The 21,922-nt window shown below is 36.7% G+C and overlaps 1 protein-coding gene across 3 annotated transcripts; it reads right to left on the bottom strand.

The window, feature by feature from the left end:
- Positions 1 to 1,717: 1,717 nt before the first annotated feature.
- On the bottom strand, positions 1,718 to 18,065 carry LOC122833395. 3 transcript variants are annotated; one of them, XM_044120865.1, is made up of 7 exons: positions 17,684 to 17,718; positions 16,482 to 16,581; positions 13,460 to 13,683; positions 12,536 to 12,638; positions 11,938 to 12,033; positions 10,552 to 11,066; positions 1,718 to 8,785 (listed from the first exon to the last, which is right to left on the bottom strand). In XM_044120865.1, the coding sequence occupies exons 3-7, from the start codon at positions 13,681 to 13,683 to the stop codon at positions 7,336 to 7,338; spliced, it is 2,388 nt and encodes a 795-aa protein (XP_043976800.1). In that variant the 5' UTR covers positions 16,482 to 16,581; positions 17,684 to 17,718; the 3' UTR covers positions 1,718 to 7,335. The 3 variants fall into 3 exon arrangements, with proteins under 3 accessions (XP_043976800.1, XP_043976799.1, XP_043976801.1); XM_044120864.1 differs by lacking the exon at positions 16,482 to 16,581 and having other exon boundaries at positions 17,684 to 18,065; XM_044120866.1 differs by lacking the exons at positions 11,938 to 12,033; positions 12,536 to 12,638; positions 13,460 to 13,683; positions 16,482 to 16,581; positions 17,684 to 17,718 and adding an exon at positions 11,379 to 11,603.
- Positions 18,066 to 21,922: the final 3,857 nt, after the last annotated feature.

Below are 21,922 nucleotides of genomic sequence, written 5' to 3'. Positions count from 1 at the left end.
CTTCATTTATTTGAAAATGGGCCAGTTTCAACCTGATCTGTGGACTTAATGGACTTATTGCTTAAATCAGTTATTTATATATACTGCAATTTCTCCTTAGATATTCTTATTTTTGATCTAGATGTTTTATATACTAAAATGTTCTTGGTGTGAGTAGAAAGTTTCTCTCAGTTTCCCACACTCAGTCCTTCCAAGACTTGGTCAGTGAACTACAAAAGGACTTTTAGTGGAGCTCTTGTGGCAGATGCTGGTTATGTCTGTGACATCACAAACCATCTGGAGGGAAGCCAATTGATTGACTGTCCAAGCTTTTTAAAGTATAAAATCAATACAATTAAACTGACAGTCAGCGATCATCAATTTTTTACAATAAAAAAAGTTTACAACTAAATAGTTTTGGATATTTTGGAAACTTCTATTTGCTTTTGTCTCTTCATTCAGATGGTTCAAATCTCCCATCTTTATTTAAAGTAGGGATCAGAGCAGATGTCTCATGAAGTGTGCCAAGCACACTCAAAAACTGTCAGCTGCTGGTGTTGCAAATTCATTTGAACTTTGAGTTTCCTCTGCAGTGTTTCTAAATGTTTCTTTGAATGAAAAGTTTTCCCCAACTTTTCTGTTTAACCGATACATTTCAATGGGTTACACTGCAGAACTGTAGAGCAGTAAGTTTAAAGCGAAAAATTAATCTTTCCCTTCAGATTTGATGTTAGATTAGGAGTGTTGAACTGCACACTGAAAATGAAAAAAATAAAATAAAATGAAAACAAAAGTAATAAATTTAGTTATTTAACACAAGTTCAAGACATGCAACATCAAAAAAAATTTCTATATTTACAGAACAGCTAACATTGCACTGAATAGTCCACCTTTAAGGTAAAAGAAACAAATGCTTTCACATAGGATGAGCCAACAGTACATAAAATATAATGACTCCTTGAATTTTGGGAAATTTGCTTAAATTCATTTGTTTAACATTAAACAGTAAATATTGTTTAAATAACTATTTTTTCTGTCAGAAAATGTCAAGTTGTGAAAAATTAACATAAAATAATTTAAAATTTTACATATTCCCATTAAATGCTAAAGAATCTAGATCTACAATCTCTGAGCAACTTTTTGTCAGAAGGGAATTCCAGTCTGTTGATATATGCTATATCCACCAGAGGACGCTGTTTGCTGGCCCAATGCTTAATTGATTCTGGTCTGGATTGTGGAGGAGAGATATCAAAATATGAATGTATTCATGATCTCAAAGTGTTCAAAATACATCTTGTCTCAATACTTGTCGATGTTTCAACTATAACATATAGTTGAAACATTTATATATTACAAATAATCTTAACTGATTTAGAAATTGAGAAAAAGATTGTAAAATATATAATACTTAACTTTATGTGCAGATAGATGTGATTAACACAGTAATCTTAAGGTCACTTACCTTTAGATTACCTTTAGATTTTTAGCCCCATTTCTTGAGCTAAAAATATCTATGTCTAATTCTTTTTAAATCAGTTTTTATTGACATTTTATTTAAATATTACATGTTGAAAATGGTTAATGCTTCCACTGGTATGCAGATAGCTCATATGGTGAAGTGTTTTTGAGTATGGAAGACCTCCCTGCCATCTCCCTAATCTTTATTTCCACAGATTCTCAATCAATGCTTTAAAATAAGAAATAGCGTGTAATATGAAAAACCCAAAACAGTGTCATAGCTAATTAAAATCTCTTTATTACAATCACATGTACATAATCATATTTCAAAAAGCTTGCCGTAGTGAAAAGGACCCTTGCACAGACAGATGGGGTTGGTGTTGCAGGCTGGATGGAGGGATTGTCAGATGGAGTAGAACAAGTGTTTTTCGTTCCCCAGCAGCAAGTGTCTCCGCTCCAGTGTGCTTTTAATTTCACATCACATGAGGACAGCAGTGCTATTTTCAGCCATCCATGTCCTTGTATAACGTAAGCAAAGAGGGTGAAGGGGGGTGGGCGGTTAAGAAAATTTCACTCTTCGTCATACATTATTCAGACTGCTTGAATCACAACTGAGAGAGAAAAGAACATGGGAATAAACACAGTGGAAGTCAGATTCTAAGTCTTTACTCACTGAGTGCTGTTCAATTAACCACCCGGGTTTTTGTTTTCCTTAAAATAAATGGATAAAAATCAAATGTTAGTGCAACCTAAAAATAGATAGCTTACACAAAGGCTGGAAGAGGAGCCATGTTAGATAGAATGTACTCAACCCAGAGACGACAGTACAATAACCTGGTGCCACTGTTAAATCACAATTTGCTTATCTGGTGACTCTTTCAGGTATTCAGCAAACAGTTCCCTTCACACAAACAGTTCCCTGTGTGGGAAAGACCTTAAAATAAATAAATATTAATAAAGCGACACAATCTCACTTTAAAACATTTTGAAAAATTTTAATCTTTAAGCATATTTAACCTGAAGGTTAAAAATGTGATTTTTCTATTCTTTCTTTTTAAGAAAACAACAGCACCAAAATTATTGACATCCTTAAACATTACCTTTTACTTCCAATTTTTCTGTGATATAAATATGAAATGGAACATAAATTCTCTTAAGCCACTCTTCAAAATGACAGATGTGCGGAGATTTTTACAAGCTAGCAAATAGTTTTAAGAAAATCACTGCTTGTCCAAACATGGCTGTCACCACGTTTGTATCAATTTATTTAACCGTCCTGCTGTCCTCGGGTCAAAATGACCGGCCACTGTGTTAAAACTCCCCAAAGATCCACTAAATGTTATTTTCGGACAACAGGAGGGTTAAGGTGTACACATTTTTACCAAGGTGTGAGTGAACATGGAGCTTAGGTTATATAAAATAAAAGCAGAATAAAGAATAAATAGATTCCACTTGTTCGTTGTTCAATTTTAGGAATAGATGACATATGAATAAATAAAAGTAAGAACAAATTGGGGGATATTTGTGGAATAAAATACACAGTCATATTCAATGAATTAGAATATGTGTGCCAATGAGGCTCATGAGATTAAAAATGTAAAAAAAAAAAAAAAAATAGCCATTCTAGATTAAAGATCTTTTTTGGTGATCTGATGCAATATTCTAATCTTAAATGCTGTGCTTTCATCATCTATAGGCAGAAGATCCTAATAATTAACAGAAATAATTATTTAATTAAATATGTCTATACATCATCATTGTTGATGGATATTCAATGTTTCCTCGCCATGGCGGATTTAGATTTAAAATAGATTTTTATTTAAACAAGAAGTTTTTTCTAATTGCAAATAGCACTGACATTTACAAAAAGAAAATAAGATGGGGAGGGTAACATTTCTGGGGAAAATATCTAGTTTTGCTTTCATTTTATCAAGAAATGCTGTGTATAAAAAACTATACCCTATATCCTAAAAAACTATACCAATGGGTGAATGTTTTGATCAAATTCAAACATAACTAAACCTGCCAGTCGTACAGTTATTAACCTAACCATAAACAAAAAGATTTACCCTCACAAAATGTGTACCTTCTTTCTTTTAGCATTATGTTTAAGTGACAGATCTTTTCATAAAGAGATTTGTGTTGCAGCTTCACATATTGCGCAAAAGAGCTTGTGTGAAGTTTTCTTTGTAATGGTTATGCAACAAATAGAAAAAAAAAAGTAGCAAATATAACAGTTTCACCAAAGCAAGGACAATGAATTGACACAATCTAGCTTTTTGTAGTTAAAGTTGGCAGCAAGAACAATGTTTGAAATTAAATTGTTTGAAATTGACTTCACTTGCAGATTTCTGACAAATTTTCCAGAAAAAGAAGATAGCATATCATATATCTATATTCCCTGGGACATGGCTTCAAGCCATCTGTTTCATCATGCAATTATGTCATAAATTTAGACATCTTCCAAAATTTTGAAAAGAAATAAAAAATAGGGTAGAAAAAAAAAAAAAAAAAAAAAAATTGTCCATGTTCTCATTTCCATTAGCCTACTATCATAAAATAGCTAATATCCAAAGATGGAGAGGATAAAACATAAAAACATCATCAACCTCATTTAAAACAGTCAGATGCACAAAATCTTTCAAAATCATACCTGAAAACTAGAATTTCTCTTTACATTGGAAAACCTATGGAGAGCACACTTAAGTTTTAGAAACAAACAAAAATACCATCTATGAACAAGGACATATGATGTATTAAATATTCTAACGATAATACAATTTTTATCCCTGTGCTGTATATACAGCCTCCATAACACAGCTATAAGTCTACAGAATCACATGATAAACCACTGGAGGCATCAGATGGCACCATCATATCCTCAAACTCTACCCTCAGTCGCACTGTGTGACAAAATCAATATGTACATGTCATAATGACACAAAACAACAGTAAATTCAATTTCAAAAATCCATTTAAAGAGACAATAATATTTATATAATGTGTTCTTGTCATAAGAAAAGTAAATGAAAATATCACTAGCTTTTAAATGACATTAAAATATTTAAAGATCATTAAAACTGTCCACGTTTGTTTTGAAACCATCACAAGAAAAATATTGAAATATGTCCAACACAACCACAATAAACTACTTTTTTCCTTCATAAATCACGATGATACTTTATAAAGAAAACATCAACAAACACTGTCATTCTATCTACAGTTGTTCCACTGGCCTAAGTCCCTGGTACAGAAAGGTAGGGAAAACTTTTTATATAAAAATGATGTGCAAAAAGTTTCTTTTCTTCTTAGGTCCCTCCCATGGAAAACACTGTAAATATCTGTATGACCTTAGCTGTTGCCATGGCAAACTCCAAGATTACTGTGCACTTGTGGTGTCTTATCACTTTGTGCATCCGTTTTGATTTAAAACAAATTACTGCATTTGCTGAAAAGCCGACACCATTGTTACCTTGATAAAACTAACTTGAGGTATTATTGCACTTGTTCCTGAACTGTGGATCTGTCACCAGCTGGAAGTGGAATGTCTCTGAAGCTCTACCTGCAAAGCAGACGCTGTGGACATCAGCACATCCTCCCATATGTAAAGTCTATCAGAGTTCTCCCGTCTTATCTCAAAAACCCCTTCTCCTCAGTCACTGCCACTCAGGATTTGAGTAAACATGCATAAACAGTTTTATGCGTAGATCTGTAAACATCCTGCTGATTTTAAAATTCCTGGCAGTAAAGTAGACTAACAATTCTATGCTGCATGCATGTCTTTGAATTAAAAGTTTTTTTAATTCAAGTAGAAAATATTCAATAAAATATTAGCAGTATGTAGTTATGTTTCTAATTCTACCAGATTCCAGTCCGGTTGCAGCAATGTATTTAGTTTTAAATTGCTGGTAAAAGATGCTGGTTGCTGAAAATAGCAGGAGCAGCAAGCGACATGATAATTATAATATTAACAATTAACGCTACTAATAGTGTAGTCCTGGTAATTATCTGAACATTTATCAGTCCAGACAGTAGATTCTAATTAGAGATTATTAAAAATAGTGACTGGTATAACACTACTTTTACTAATGAGTGCTTTGATTTCAAATCACTTAATTAGGTTTCTTAAAGTGGGGAATATTTGCTGTCATATGCATGTAGATTAGATTGAAATTTTGTAACATGAGTGCAGCATAAAGTCCTGGCCAAGCATTGCAGCATATGATTTAACAGATTAAAGTTGAGCATCAAACCTTCTACATGAAAAACTGTTGCTTACCACTAATCCACACACTTTTATTTTTGTTGCACAAAATTATACTGATTATTTTTAAACACTGTTACGATCTCAAAAAAGATAATTTTTTCAAGGTTTTGTATCAAATCTCCAAGTTGTAATTGTCTGCTTTGCTACAGTTCATTTGTATCTTTGCCATTGATATAAAAGCAATTTGTGATTTGTTTTAAGTGCACAGACAAGAAAATACACCTAAAATAGTATTGCTCTCCAAATACCCCATGGCCTGTTAGGGGTTCAAACCCAAATATTTGTAAATGTTTAAAAAATTCAGTAAAATATACTTAGCATTGGATGAAGCGTGAATCACATGGTGCAAACACACACCAGCTCATATGACCTTGCTCATTTGTTTGTCATTTCAAGCGTCATGCACTGACTCACATTTTGACCGGAGTGATATACAGTGGTAACACACCCACACATAAAGCTATCAATTGAGGTTATGCAAAGCAATGAGAGTAAAGTTTTCCCCTTCAGACATATTTGCTAACAGAACAATACAACAATTGTGTGAAGTATCTTGCTTCCTGTCTTCCACGGAGAGATTAGAGAATGGATGTCAGTTTTATCTTTGCACTTCAGATACTGGAGGTAATTAGTTAATAAATGAAGTCCCCCAAGATTTTACTAGCAGCTCATAATCCACTAAAAATGTCATTGGAAAAATAATATTTGACAATCTGTGAAAACAGTCAAGCAGTGATGGTTCTTGCATTAATTGAGCCCTGGGGAAGCCTTACTATCTACATCTCACATTAACCCCCAACTGCTGGATAGAGTTGTATAGTTTATAGAAATTTAACAATGCTACTAATTTTGTAAAGCAAACCTTCAACAAACTGTGTTTCAAAGAGTTTGCATCAGGGTAGAGTAACATAGTCCAGTTTTTTAATATTGTAAACATCACATAAATAGCCTTTTAATTTCGCTCTAGATTGAAAGCTGGGAATCAGACACCAACCAGCATTATTAACAGCTTCTGCACTGCCCATTGACTGTACATGCAAAAATCAATATAAATCTGGTTTGATTAGAACCGACATGCTTTTTTGTTGTTACATGCTCCTGACCCCACACAACTCAATGCCCAGTGCCTGGGCATTGAACCATATCACAATTATCAAAACACCCACTGCAGTCATACTCTTATGGGGTTATTGAGGGATACTGAAGTGCAATTGGAAAAAAACTGAATTGAGTAAACAATTCTCATTGAAATACCAAAAGTCAGACTTTTGGTATTTCCTGTTTTACAAATGGTATAATAAACCCACTGATAATTCCAAACATGTCTAATTGAAGTGACGCAAGAAACCCAAGACAGCTTTATATTTTCAGTTCCATTGGGTGAAAGATACCTGCCTGGAATGGACTAAAGAGACATTGGTGATTTTCTTTCACATTGTTTTCACTCCAAGTCTAAGTGGCCCTTCCACCAATCCCAAAACTCTCTTTCTCTACTAGATGTCTACTTCAGCTGACATCCATGTTCTTGTCTAACTCTGAGGAAGACGGAACAGGCAGATTCACATAATATTATATCATTAGTTTAACATCGCACACACTCAGAGGTTAAACTAGAGATTGTGTCTGTCCAGTTAGACAGTGGTGACTGTCAACAAGGAGCTTGGACACAACATGTCCTCCTGGTTGTCCAACCTGGTCCCATGAGTCAGCAGCTCCTCTACGGTTGTCCAGTCATCCAACAGCTTTCTATTCCTCAGACGACTCAGCTTCCGTTGACTCAGCTCCAGGACAGTTTTGCATCGACCCTCAGCAAAAGGTCCAACTCCCCTGCTTTCTATTAAGCCTCCATCTCCTATAGATGCTGCTCCTCGGCTAACAGCTTCTCGTAAAGGCCCGCCTCTGGCCAGCAGCTGTTGCTGCTTTTGCTCCCGAGCCAACAGGAAGTGTTCTCTCCTCTCTGTTCGACTCCAGTAGCGACCCAGCAGCATGTCAGTGTTGGTCTCTTCATCAGTGCTCATTCCACTCCGTTCATCTGCCAGCTGATGAGCTCGATCTCTGAGCAACTGGCTCCTTGTGACTCGTGAGGTTGTGTTAGCTCTAGAGCTTGGGTTTGGTTTTGCCTGCAGACCGGAACCGGCATTATAACTTGAATTCGCATTTATTTGTCCATTTTTTGCCTCACATTCAGCAGCAGTTCCAACCCCTGTGTGGCCCTCTAACGTGCTGTAGAGACCTCTACCTCCTCCACCTCCGTACGACTGACGACTGGCTGGCTTTGGCCAGGTGTCGTTGACGTCTCCAGCCTGGAGTGGGAGGACATTACTCTGGAGGTGCTGCTGTTCTCTAGCTCTGCTCCTTTCCAGCTCCAGTTGCCTTTCTCTTTCCTTCTCCTCCTGGAGCTTTGTCTCTCTTTCCCTCTCCCTCTCTCTTTCAATTTCTCTTTCCCTTTCAATCTCCTTTTCCTTTTGTAGTTGTCTCTTTTGTTCCAGCTCCCTCTCCATCTCCCTCTCTCTTTCTGCCATCGCTGGCTCAGGCATTAAACTTCTATCTTGAGTGTGCCACCAGTCATTTTGTGTGATCTGACCACCAGAGTTGTCATAGCATCGCTCACTGGAGTTGGTGCCCCTGACGTGTCCCAAAGCAGCTGGGTGTTGTTGGGGTGATAGAGCCATGCCTGTTGGGTGGGAAGCCATCACACCAGGATCTAGCTCACCTTCCTCTGGCAGGCCCGGTGGAAGGACATTGTGTGGCGTGACACCTCCACAGTAGTGCAGAGTTGCAGCACAATACGAAGGTGATGCTGGGTGACTGGCCCGGCGGCGGTATTCCTGCGGAGGCGGTCGATGGTGTAGGGTTCTGCTTCTCCTCAGCATGCCAACTGAGCTTGAACCCTGGTGGTTGTACTGCTGCTGCATGGGTATTTGTGGTCTTCGATGGCTGGAGGGTGTGCTGCAGGTGGAGAGGACCGGGGCATTTATACGTGGGACTGCGGCGTGAGAAGGGTTGAAGAGAGCTCCACTGCTAGAGCTGTGGCGGTTCAGACAGGGTCGGTCAGCTTTATGAAACTGGACCGATGAAACCCTGGAGATAAAATTGTTCTAGTTAACTGATGACACAATATATGCAGCTGAAATTATGTTTCCATACACATCCTAAAAATACATAACCATTTCTTTAACTATCACCATCAACCCTGAATCAGAAAAAAAAAGAATATCAGTTGGAATTACTGACATTTGTATTTGTGAAATTAAAATGAATAAAAGGGATTTCTCTTTAGAAATTAATTTATTTTCTTTAAAATCTGAAGTTTACATGCACTAAGATCTATGGCTTTAAAGCTGCAGTATGTAACTTTTTGATGAAACTATCACTGTGTCGTGACAGTATCGGTGAAAAAAACTGAGCTCCTCTGCTTTCTCAGAGTTCTCCCAGTGGTAACTAGAAACAACCAATCTGAGGCAGGAGGCGGGTCTTACTGCTGTCAATCAGACCTCCTTCTGGCTTTGATTGGTTATTTTTGGTCTGGAGAGGTGCATTTCTTCAGACAGCAATAGTAGTTCAAGGAGGAGTATGACCATTTGTATGACAGTATATTATGAGACTGATTATCTGTTTTATAATATATCGTCACGACACAGTGACAATTTTAGCAAAATAAAGACAGAGTTGAAATATATATTCTTTAAAAAGTTTCATACTGCACCTTTAAACAACTTGGGAAAGCTTGTCTGACAATAAGTTAAAAACAAGATATCTGTATCATGTTATTTCAGAATAACATGCAAGAAATTTTTTGTATTACTTTATTCAAAGTATTAGGTTTACCTGTATTTCTTTAGTATTTGGTAGCATTACTTTTGAACTGTATGACTGGAGTCAAATGTTTTGACTATCCATTCCAAAGCTTCTAAAAACAGTATGTTAGAATTTTGGCTCATTCCTCCTGACAAAATTGTTTGGACTCACCATTTGAGTTCTGTCCACACATTTCCTATGAGTTTTTATGAGATCAACATGAAGACCTTTTGGCTAAAGGTTAAGCCAAAACAGAAACTTTCTTATCTTAAAGTCGCTTTATAACTAAATTAAAGGCAAATGGAAATACATTCAATATGTACAGGGTAGATATTTTTGATTAATAAAATAGATTCTGCTCTATTTATTTGGAAAGCAATGCCAGTGTAAATAGAGGGGCTCATGAATCATTACATTTGTAATGTGCACAAGTCCTTCCAGTAGGCTCCCTAACACTTACTTAAATATAATATTACTTTTAAACAAGGCAGCCAATTAACTAATTAATAGTAAAGGAAGGTTTTAGTGATGGACAAAATGAAGCCATGGTTTTGAACACAGGTAACTGAAGGAAAGTTCTATTTTTAAAACAACCACCAATGCGCTGCAAGGCAGGTTGTCCAAAAAATAACTGCATGGATGTATGAGCACAGATTTGATATGACAGAATACACAGAGCAAATAAATGCATAAATCTAACATAAGACTACTGAAAAGTCATGATTATAAATGCTAAAAGAGGTGATGGTTATAGTAATTTATAAAACGTGTGATGACTCATAAATGAAAACTTTTGACTGGGTGAGCAGAAAAAGAAAAAAAACATAAACAACTGATTGAAAAATTTACAGAACATGACTATTGCTTAATATGTATATAAAAAACAAATATTTTGGGATGAAAAGTATGAGTAATTGTAATTATTTACCACTAAGTTTTAAATGATTTCCATGTGATTCACAATTTAAAAAAAATTAAAAAAATCATAATGGATAAGACTCTAATTAAGATTAATGTTACTAATCATTCAAATATTTTTTCCAAACTACCTGAAAAGTCCACGAGGCTGGACGTCCATGACTGGCCCACCTCCATCCTCCATCCCATGTTGCAGGTGCTGACATGGGGGCTGCATCGTCAGGGCCTCTGGTATCGACTCGAGCAGCTCTCTGTGGCTTTTGGGGCAGCTGTCACGCCTCTCGCGTCTCTCACATGGTTCACCCTGATGTTGCATCCTGGCATTGTACAGACGCATCCTCTTCTCTAGAAGCCTTTGGAAGTGTCTGAACTCCCCGGTGCTAACACTGTAGAAGCCTGAATCACTGAGTTCCGAGGAGATGAAAGACTCTGAGGATGGAGAGCCTCCACCTCCGAACCCTCCGCACCCAGCAGTGGCAAAGTTCCCATGAGGATGACAGTCTTCCAGACCTCCCTCCTCTGTCTCCAGCCCTGAGAGATCACCCTGATGGAGGGAGCCATCTGTCCAGCCCAGACCACTGTCCAGCTCATGATGAAGGGGCATGTAACCCAATGGCTTCTCCAAGATGAAATCCTCATCATCAGTCTACAAGACAAGAGATGCTCATTCTAAAGGACAGTTCACAAACAGGCAAATCAGAAGCTAAAAATAACTGCATGTTACATGTGTATTTCCTCGATACAAACTGGATGAGTGTGTGGAACAATAGGATGCCAAAAACTCATAAAGATTGTTTTGTTGTTTTAGTGAAGCAAAAAGGTCTCCAAAATCTAAGAACAACTCCAATAATCAACATGTTTAGACTCTTTGAGTTGTCTAATCTCCAGCCTATAAATTCTTGCAATTTTTTTTTATTCTAGTTTAAAAGAAATTAAATATTTAAAATTTTTAAAGTACCAATTCATTGTTGCAGTTAAAAATTAACAGGGCAGTGGTTGAAGATTTCAATTGCATCTCAAACTCCAAAGCAGTGGAATCAGTTCTCAGGGGCCATGTTTTAATTCTTCCCCTAATTCAACACACCTGAATCAAATGATAGTTCATTAGCAGGCTTCTGGAGAACTTTATAACATGCTGAGATGGTAGTTTGACTGTTTGAACAGCTGCTTGAACAGAAACATCTAAAACCAGCAGGAAACTGGACCTAGAAACTGGACAGGGGCTGGACAGGGCCTGGACACTCATGGTCTAAACAGTATTTTTCACATCCTAATTTTATATGTGAAATTGGGGGGTTGTATGTTAAGTGTCATTAGACATGGTCACAATTGTTTTGATTCTACAATTGTGGGATTGTAGAATCAAATTGTGATTCTAAAATCACAATCACAATAAAAGCTTTATTGAACATTGAATGCAGAGTTTACCCCTGGTGGTTGAAAAGGGATATTGGTTTTGGAATAGAATGGAGACTGTGACTGGAAAACGTTACTTTAAAAGGTAAGATTGTAGATACCTGGCTGTGGCAAGTTGTTGGTTCATCTGAGTCAGGATTGCAACATCCCATCAGGCAATTCCTTCTTTTTTGTCGACGTTTGGCAAGTTCAAGATCCTAAAGAATTTATGCAGTGGAAAATTGGAAACAATTAATGGAATAAACATAAAGAGTACTTCTCTAGGCTTATTTGACTTTCATACATTATTTCTAAAAAGCTCTTCAAGAAATATTTAATCAGAATTCTCTTTTTCTATGAAAACAGTGAGTAAAACAGCTAATGGCCAATATAAAATTGTAGCTGGAAGTCCAGCAAACCTTGGTTGTATAAGGTATTGATTCAAATGACTTGAATAAATATGCGTACCACTTTTTTTTTTCATTTCGTGAATAGGTTTTAAGACCATGTCTTTCTTCCACTCATCAGTTATGTGTCACTGTGTGTTGGTCTAACAAATAAAATCCCAGTTATACACACCTTTGTGATAGTTTTGCAAGGTGCTGTGGAAGATTTCCAACATTGCTTTGATTTCTTTTGATTTTATCCAAGTTGATAAAATACAACATATGTTTGCATCAATGTTTATTTCTTGGAGCTTTTTTTAAATGTTCACCTCACCTGATGGTTGATTTCCACAGTGTCCCGTGGGGAGCTGGACATATAGCTGTACCGTCCTCCATCACAGTGATCTTGTGGCAGAGACAGATGGCCATAATAATGTCTGAGAAAAAAACAAAATGAACATTTTAGCAGCTTTTGAGACAGTTTTACAATCATGTATGTCTTTTGAAAGCTGTGGTTAAAGCCTATGAAGTGAATCCCAAAACAATCAAACAGTCCTAAATAAATTTAGAAACCAGAGCTTTTCCAATCACAGAATTATAGAGACTAGACTGTTCTGAGTGTTTACCTGTGATTTACATAACTAGTACCCAAATGTTTTGCAAAAACTTAAGATATCTTATTGGATATCTTAATCAAAGTGATTGGTGGTTGTCATTCAGTGAAATAAAGTCATTTAAAGAATAATAAATAAATAAATCATAATTTAACAATTCTTTATGGAAATATTTTACTAACATGCCATTAATTCATTACATATGTTGTGCTTGTGCAAGTGTAAGCCTGTCACAATAATCAATAAACCAGTCAATTGCATGATAATTTAAAACACACTCAATAATTTCCATTGGCATAATTTATTGTTTATCTTGTTTTTCTCTATTTCTACCAAAAACTGGATGATAAAAGTTTTCAGTCTGGTGCTTTGGTCTCAACTAGCCCTTAGTTTTGAGGACAATTTTCTTTACAAAGACTTCAAAATTAATTTTATTTGTTGTTTTGTTTGTGTATTTTGTCTTCCAGTTCCAGTGTTAAATGTTCATTAGAACTTAAAGTTCACTGATCTTTTAGAATGTGTTCTTGTATTGTTATTTTTGCTATTACCTTTATATTACTTAAAAATAGTCTCAAAACAGCAATAGTATTGTTTATCACAATAACTTCTGGAGCAATTTATCACAGGCCTTTGCATGTGCATACCTGTCTGGGTAGGAGGGGCTAGATGTGTTAATTCCTGCCCCCCTCATTGGAAGAGGTAGGTTGAGGTGCTGCAGGTTGAGCGGCAGGGGTTCCCAGGATCCCCTGTCTCCCTCATTGCCCAGCCTCCTCTGGCCCTTGATCTGCAAGGTGATGGGGCGCTGACTCGCAGCAATAATCCTCAAAGCATCCCGCTGGCTTAGGTGTGCTAGACTCCGCCCACTCATCTGAATCAAGTGAACAAACACAGATAGTATGTGATGATGGAATGTACATGGCCTTTCCTGGAGGATGATTTAATAACTTTGCTTCAACCAGAGACACACATGAATGAAACTCCAATTGTTACTCTTTTTTTATACCATACCATACCATACCAGCTTTATTTATAAAGCACTTTAAAACAACCACAGTTGATACAAAGTGCTGTACAATCCAAAAACACAACAAAATAAAAATAATTTTAATTAAAAGTAGTATGATAAATTTGCTATAAATTTATCATAAAATATGATAAATACATAGCCTTTGATAAATGCGACATTTACCAAAGGCCTATAAATATTTTCCTGTGCCTGATAGCTTTGATAATCCTAACTTAAATACATTTGGCCAATCAACTTTTTTTCCAAACAAGGTAAATCATTTTAAAACATACTTTTACATATACTGCAGTGAAATTATTATCATATATGGAGTGATTACTTGGCATAGATGTATTGTTATATAGTTTTGGTAGTTATAGAAAGTTGATGGTGTGTTGCCCCAAGTGGAAGAGTTTAATATCTTGGAATCTTGTTCACAAATGAGGGAAGAAGGTAGCGGGAGATCGACAGACTGATTGGCGCAGCGTCTGCATTGAAGCAGGCACTGTACTGGCCCGTCATGGTGAAAAGAGAGCTGAGTCAAAAAGTGAAGCTCTCAATTTACCTGTCGATCTACGTTCCTACCCTCATCTACGTTCATGAGCGTTGGGTCATGACCGAAAGAACGAGGTCACAGATAAAGCGACCGAAATGGTTTTTTTCTGTTGGGTGTCTGGGCTTTCCCTTAGAGAGAGGGTGAGAAACTTTGTCGTCCAGGAGGGGCTCAGAGTAGAGCCGCTACTCCTTAATGTTGAGAGGAGCCAGTTCAGGTGACTCAGGCATCTGGTCAGGATGCCTCCTGGTCGCCTCCCTGGTGAGGTGTTCTGGGCATGTCCCATCGGAAGGACGTCCCAGGGAAGACCCAGGACACGCTGGAGGGATTATGTTTCTCGGCTGGCCTGGGAACGCCTTGGGATTCCCTAAGGAGGAGCTGGAACAAATTGCTGGGATGGATGTATGGTATGTTGTAAAAAATAACTACCAAAAGAACTTTCAAAATTGTTGTGCAGCCAGTGTTACACTGAAGAATGAAGTGACACTCCAGTGATTTAGCTACACAGAAAATGTTGATGAGGTTCATAACCCTTGAGGGGTCAAATTTGATTTTGCCTACAAAGTCAGCAATTGAAAGCACTTATTGCCTTGGATCTTACTCACCATCTTGGCTTAAAGTAAATAAAGGAAATTTCACAAGGCTGATATATAGGACACACCCCACAATTTTAATTTCTGCAACATTTAACTTTAGCAGAGTCAAAAGCCACACCATCAAAACAATAGTCATCAGTTGTTTGAATGTATGAGGTTGATTGGGTTAGAAAATGTATTTGGCATGTCAGTTTTATGCCCTCTGTCATATTATGTCACTAAATAAATCAATAACTGTTCTCTTTAAAGTTTTCCACAGCAGCACTGCAAAAGGCATCTTTTCTCAGTGTCTGACAAACAGGCAACATTTGCTCTGCTCTGCTCTATTTCCTCTTCATATGAGTTATTTAAGTTACCCATCTATCACATGTCTGCCATTACCTTGAAGTGACTTTTCACTAACTACCCACTAAGCAATAGCCCTGAGGCCAAATATAGATTTTATTTAAACATCAGTTGAAGTTAAGTCTATGCAACCCTGATTTAGATTAATATACGTATTTTAGACTGAATAAAAACTGTCTGGTTTAAAGGTAAACTAAAAACTAAAAGGAAAATTCTTGAGGATAAAAACGAAATGTCCGGAAATCATGGAAAAATATTAGGAAACAAGGACTGGAATTTAAAGAATCTAATTTGATTAAATTTCAATCAGTAATCTCATCTTTTTTCATTGGCAAGCTCAAAAACTAAATTAAAGTCCACATTTACAGTGTGGGGCATAATTTCATATTAGAATATGAGAATGACAAAAAATAATATAAGAGGACAGTTAAAAACTGAATGTTGAAAATTCAGTGAATGGAAACCAATAAATATTTCTTCAATAAAAACAGCAGTGATTGGAATCTTAACTCAGTTTTTCTCTTTTTGAGCTTTCAGTTCAGCAAGCAGAGATTTATGTAACAATAATAACAGATCTTTATGCCAAGATATCATGTACAGCGTGCCAGTCTTTGTTTGAAGAAACATTTTTAAATATAATTACATAACTAGATGCTAATTTGGAGGCTCAGACAGGAATAGTTGACAAGTACAGAAGCCAGAATGTAATGCTTTCTACTCACATGCAGGTTGATTGTTTTGAATAACAAACTGAATAATTGAGAGAGTTGTAACTAATCACCTGAGTAAAACTATTCAACACAAAAACAGTGCTGCAAAAAATAATTGCCCCTATTTTGAAGGGTCAAACTCTGGAAGGACTTCCAGAGTTTGAAGTGGTTCTGAAAAAAGGGACTTGCAAAATATAAGGAACCTGCAATACGTAGAGAATCAATTTAGGCCAGAAAATGTACAGCCAGTTGCATCAGTAAGAGAACAGTAAGATCTTACCTGTAGTTGAATTCTAGAATGTGCTAAAGCTATGCTACAATATCTTTAATGGCACCGCCTAAATGGGTGCCAAAACATCCATATATGGCATTGCTTTTGGTACATTTTCTCCCAAAGCTAATTAAAATGGTTGCTGCTGTATGCAATATTTGTCGAGAATGTTGTAGGTAAAATACCTTGCATTTCTGCAATCAGCTTGTTCTGGACTCAAAGATGAAGGCTGAATAAGGCAGATAACTGCACGTTGCACATCACAGTTCTGTGTGTAGTCTGAATCTAGTAAAGAAAAATATGAGGTGATTCTTGCACTATTTTTCAAAAAAGGAAAAAAAAAACTCTCTGAGAAACTGCACAAACACTTAATCCTCCATTTATCTTCCAAAATTTTATGACTTCTGTGTGTTGCCTTCACACAATGTAATTACTAATTTTGGCAGTTCCCATTGAAATTATGTCTACTTGGACTTCATAACAAATTTATCCCAGGAACAACTGCTATGAACAGAGTGGGGAATGCAGCTTAACTAATGTCCAGATGCTGCTCAGTGGCATCATGGGAATCACTGAGGAATTATTCCACTTCGGTCATGGATTGTGGGAAACCAGCATCCATCGACGCCACTGTGTATTTTTTGGAATGCAAGCTGCCATTTTGAAGGCAGCATTCATTCCATCATCCTTTTTTGCTATTATCTTAATGGTTTGAACACAATACATGTTACAAACGGGCAAAATCGTATAAGACACAACTGGGCAGCAAGATTCTGTTTCTCTCTGACAGATGGTTGGATTAGGGACACCTGGGCAGCCACACAGTGTTCATCAAACATGACAAATATGAGTATGTCTCTGCAGGTCTGCAGTGAGGTGATTTAATTTTGCTTGCTACATATCAGTGCATGCAGCTCAAAAGCCATGGAATTAGACACATGAACTGCATTGTTAACTCCAGTGCATCAGAACCATGAGTCACCCTCCGCTACATTCAGCTACACACAGGCATACACACACGCATACAGGCACACACAAACTGCATACAGCGTGAGCAAAGGAGCACAAAATGGCACCTGTATGTAAAGACGGAGGATAGCAGCAGAATGAGTGGGATTCCTTGGGAGGTGTCAATGATGCAAATGAGACAAAATCTAACACAACTTTTTAAAGAAATGGCATTGTGTTTAATGGTCTCACATTCAAATGCAAAATCCTGCAGAAATTCCAATGCCTATTTTGAGTCTCATTAAATACACACATACTGACATATCCACAAGCAAAAAACACAAGCACAAGTGACTCCATTTGATCTAATTCAAAAAAGAGCTAATTAAAAAATACACAGCAGGATTACTAGCAGTCAGGCAGGTTTTTAACGGCTTACCGTTTGGTCACCCATCCATGGTCCAGAGAGCCAACAGCCCATCTCCACAGCAACAGAAGGCAGCTGCCGAGGGTTTTGAAAATCAGCGTTTCTGCTGGTTCCCTTCAGTAGATCGCCTCTTCTGCCTCCTCCTCTTCCTCCGCCTTACAATCTCTCTCTTTTTTCTTCCTCTCTCTCTCTCTAATCACAGTGCCTTTTTCCCTGCAATTTTATCCCCAGCGTCTGTTTCCCCACACTTTCATCGAACCAGTACCTCTTGTTTTCCATCTATTTCTTCAACATCTCTTGCCACATCTCCTTCAAAAACTGCTTGAAATTTCAACATTCTGCACACAAACAGAGGCACGACATGCATGCATGGCAGCGCTGCAGTCATAAAAAATATGCGCAGGCTGGCAGTGCGTTCAGAGATGGAGAGGAAAACACACAGGAAGGATGCTGTCTGATTGGTATCCTGTAAAGAGTCATCAGCCAATCACATGCACTGTTCTCCTTGTGGAGGTTTTCCTCTGCCTGAAACTCCTCAGCAAAGCTTCATCAAGAGGCAGCCTCCACTGCAGTGATACACTCAGCAGCAGGGGAAACACGCTATCAAACTATCCATCTTCTAGCTGCTCAGCTAGGATCTCCCCCTAGCAGATGCATGCTGGGAGATGGAGTGAAGACATTGTGGCTCGTTTTTGCGTATCAGAATCAACCTGAAAGATTTTCTGCTTTGACAAGTTTATTAATCTGAGTTTTGAAACAAACTTAAAAGAGGATGCTCAGTCCCTATCTTAGGTATTTTTTTCAGACATTCGTTTGTATCAATTCTCAACTACAAGAACAACAACAGATTTTTTATAATGTAATAGTTCAAAGGACAACACAAATGAAATAAAAAATGAACCTATACTGGTTGTAGTAGTGTGCACACTCTTTTTTTTTAAAAAATGTATTTGCTCTAGTGGCCTTTACTTGAAAGGAAAGTGGGTTTTCAGAGATTTAGTTCTGAATTCTGCCTTTGTTAGACAAAACCTGAATTTTTCTCTGTTTATTTAGACTTGCACTCATTGTGAAGCTGTCTTTATGGTCAGCATTCTGATAGAGCACTGAAAGTTTGGGGCCAAAACTGTCTGGTATTCTGTTCATGATTAAAGAAAATAATTTAATATCTTAGGAGAAAATTTGTGAATTAACACAAATTAAAAAATATTCCATATTTTCTCATCATATCCAAGGTATTCAACATTCAATGCTGCCCGGCTACTTTCTCCTTTGACAATACCTTGCTCCTTTCTGTCTAACAGATTACAACTTCAGTGTTGATATAATAAGTTATTGTGCACATTTCCCTCTCTAATTTGCCATTACATGTTGTTCCATCATCTTGAAGTAGGTTTGAGTAGAAATGCCTAGTCAAAGTCCAGGCCTAAATACACCTAAGAGAATGTTGTAAGTGTGTGAATTGATGTTCACAGTTGCGCTCCACCCACTCTGTAGAAGCTTGAGCATCACTGCTAAACAAAGGGGAAAATTCGCTCTCTAAATATTGGTTCATGGACAGGAAACTCAAAATTTTATTCTTTTCTTGTTTTTATTTGAAAAGAAATTCAAGCTAAGAATCATTTTTCTTTCAATCTCAAGCTATGCTTTACTTTTTGTTGGATACATACAATCCCATTATAATGTGATACTTTCTCTGCTGAAGAAAAGTATTGCAATGTTTCCCTGTGGGTAGGGTGCATTCTTAGCAATTTTTAAGGGCATCTTTTCCCACATGCAGCAAGGATCCTCTGCAAAGATTAATACAAACTTCCAGTGCTTGCTATGTCTTTCTTTGAAAAACCAGTTACTTATTAACCATTTTAGAAATAGGAAAGATTTGACCATTATTTATTTTTTTCAATTGAATAATTAAAGGATTTATTTGCAGAAAAAAATGAAACCCAAACTCTTTGGTACTAATTTATGATCATGTTCTACTTTGTGTGGGCCAATGAATTAGAATCTTCATAAAATACATTACAGTTTGTGACAAAAATAATTTAAAAAAAAGTAAGAAAAATAGGTATAAACAACTTTTTTTAAGGCACAATACCTGCCTAACTGCATAAATCTGAGAATAAATTTTACTCTGGTTGGTCTTCCTGACAAGCCACCTAATCTTCCTCCCCTCCACTTGGTTGATTTAGGAAGTCAACACTTGATTGATGTGTGAATTTGATCTGTAGCTTTCAAGCAGCTGGTACGAGAACATATTTTACAAAGCATCCTTTGCTTTTAATGTCGACATGACAACAGACCACCTCCTGCCACAAAGTCATCTGTATGCCACTTGAACATAGTTTCATTTCATCTGGTTCACTCTAAATGACCTTGCTTTTTAACTGTTTGGTTGTCATGGTAACAGGTTTGCATGAAAAAAGAAGGGATTGTATGTGTTGGTTGTGAATTCACTGGAATGTCTCTTACTAGCATTGGTGCTCTCCTTTTTGTGCACCAATGCTGAATAAGAGTGTTAGTGGTGACACCGTGGACGGGCAGATGGTGACAGTGATAATGGATGCATGTCTTACTGCTGATGAACGTGATGATGATGAAGATGATGGGTGCATCTGGATGGTGTAGCTCAGCTCTGCCATTTTTGTACTAAAGAGCGGAGGCAGAAAGAAAGAGCGATGGAGAGTGAGCATGTGTGCTTTACCCACTCTCACACACACACACGCACACACACACACACACACACACACGCATGCACACGCACACACACACCCACTCACCCCCTACCCCCCACCCCCCTCCACACACACACACACACACATACTGTAGAGCTTCAGCTGCGACACACAGACCTGTCCATGGCTAAAAATGGAAAGCATACTTGCTGTTGCTGAGAAGCCACAAGAAGGCTCAAAATGAGGCAAGTGTACAAGCAGAGATTCATTTTGGCATACATTCCGAAAGAATATCAGATATAAAAATTACAATATGTTTTAATCACTTTATCTTATCATCAAGCAGCAACAGTTAAACATCCTAAGGCACCTAATCTCGTGTAATTATAAAATGTTTCATGGCCTTTTAAAGAAGGGGTTCAATTGACACCCCTTTGATTGATTAGTCTGTTCAATTGAATGTTTCATGCAACTAACAATTTAACCACACTATCAATGATTTGGAACATAATTAATTCGTCGTTTTTTTCTGTATCACATTTATTTATGTAAAACAGGGACAGGACAAAATAATGAACAAATCCATAGTATTTGTAAATGCACCAGATTATAGCCCAAGTCTATTTGCTTGTCCCATGACTGGTTGGTGTTAATATACAAAATAATATCACATCCCAGAAATATGACACCCATTCCTCTTAAAATATAGACAGAGTTATGTAAAACATAAGGGAAAGAAAAAACACCGTTTTGTATCAGTTCCATCTTTCAGTTGCTGTATTTTTTATGCTAGCGAGTCCATCTTTTATATTGGTGATGAACATATTCAGGACATGATACAAACTGTGAACTTCAGTATTTATAACTGTATATGACTCTCAGATTATCCAGGATTAAGTTTATCTGTGTAGGAGTTTCTTGGTGGCTCCAAACAACCAATGTATTTGATTTTTGACATTAAAATAAGAAAATGTTATTCATAGGGAAACCTTAAGATAAATATTTTCTGACAGTTTACTTTTTTCAAATTTGCTTTTTGCTTATCATGTATAACTGGATATAATGTCTAAGTTTTAGATCTAAGGTGTTCCAAAGTGTTGAATTGGTTTAGCTACAACTGAAAAACCAAGTATATAAATCTTATGTATCTTATGTGTCTGTCTTAAATGTGTTGAATTGCATAAAGAATTCTAATTTTTAAAATTACTGTGCTATAAAAGTATCATAATAAGCACAAATGTGTCTTGTTAACTTGACAAGACCCCAGGTGTTTCTTTTAGCAAAATATTCTTTGAGTAACTCCTTGTGAATTTTTTTTCACTTCCTGCTTACCAGATTTTCAGAAGAATAGCAAAAATATGTACTTAAACAGAAGTATAATATATATAAATTGTTACAAATTTTTCTTAAGTAAAACTAAAAAATAGTAATTGAAGAAATTACTCAAACAATGGTTCATTTTACTCAAATAAGTGTAAATGATACAGTAAAATGACTCGTACAAGATTTCGTACATTTTTCCTGTAGTCTGAATTCATTATTTAGTCATGGTATTTTTTTATTCTGCTCTTCATTAAAACAA

The sequence above is a fragment of the Gambusia affinis genome, linkage group LG07 (assembly GCF_019740435.1).
Source record: "Gambusia affinis linkage group LG07, SWU_Gaff_1.0, whole genome shotgun sequence".
NCBI classification, from domain to species: Eukaryota; Metazoa; Chordata; class Actinopteri; order Cyprinodontiformes; family Poeciliidae; genus Gambusia; species Gambusia affinis.
Note: the sequence above shows the minus strand (reverse complement) of the source record. Positions and strands in the feature narration are given on the sequence as shown.

Bases quoted from the DNA above. Each gene is read 5' to 3' on its own strand.
- LOC122833395 (XM_044120864.1), bottom strand. From the start codon at position 17,725: ATGGGCTGTTGGCTCTCTGGACCATGGATGGGTGACCAAACG. The intron at 13,684-17,683 runs GTAAGCCGTTAA...CACTTGATTCAG, and splicing joins CATGGATGGGTGACCAAACG to ATGAGTGGGCGGAGTCTAGC. The intron at 8,786-10,551 runs GTAGTTTGGAAA...TTTTATCTCCAG, and splicing joins CAGCCTCGTGGACTTTTCAG to GGTTTCATCGGTCCAGTTTC.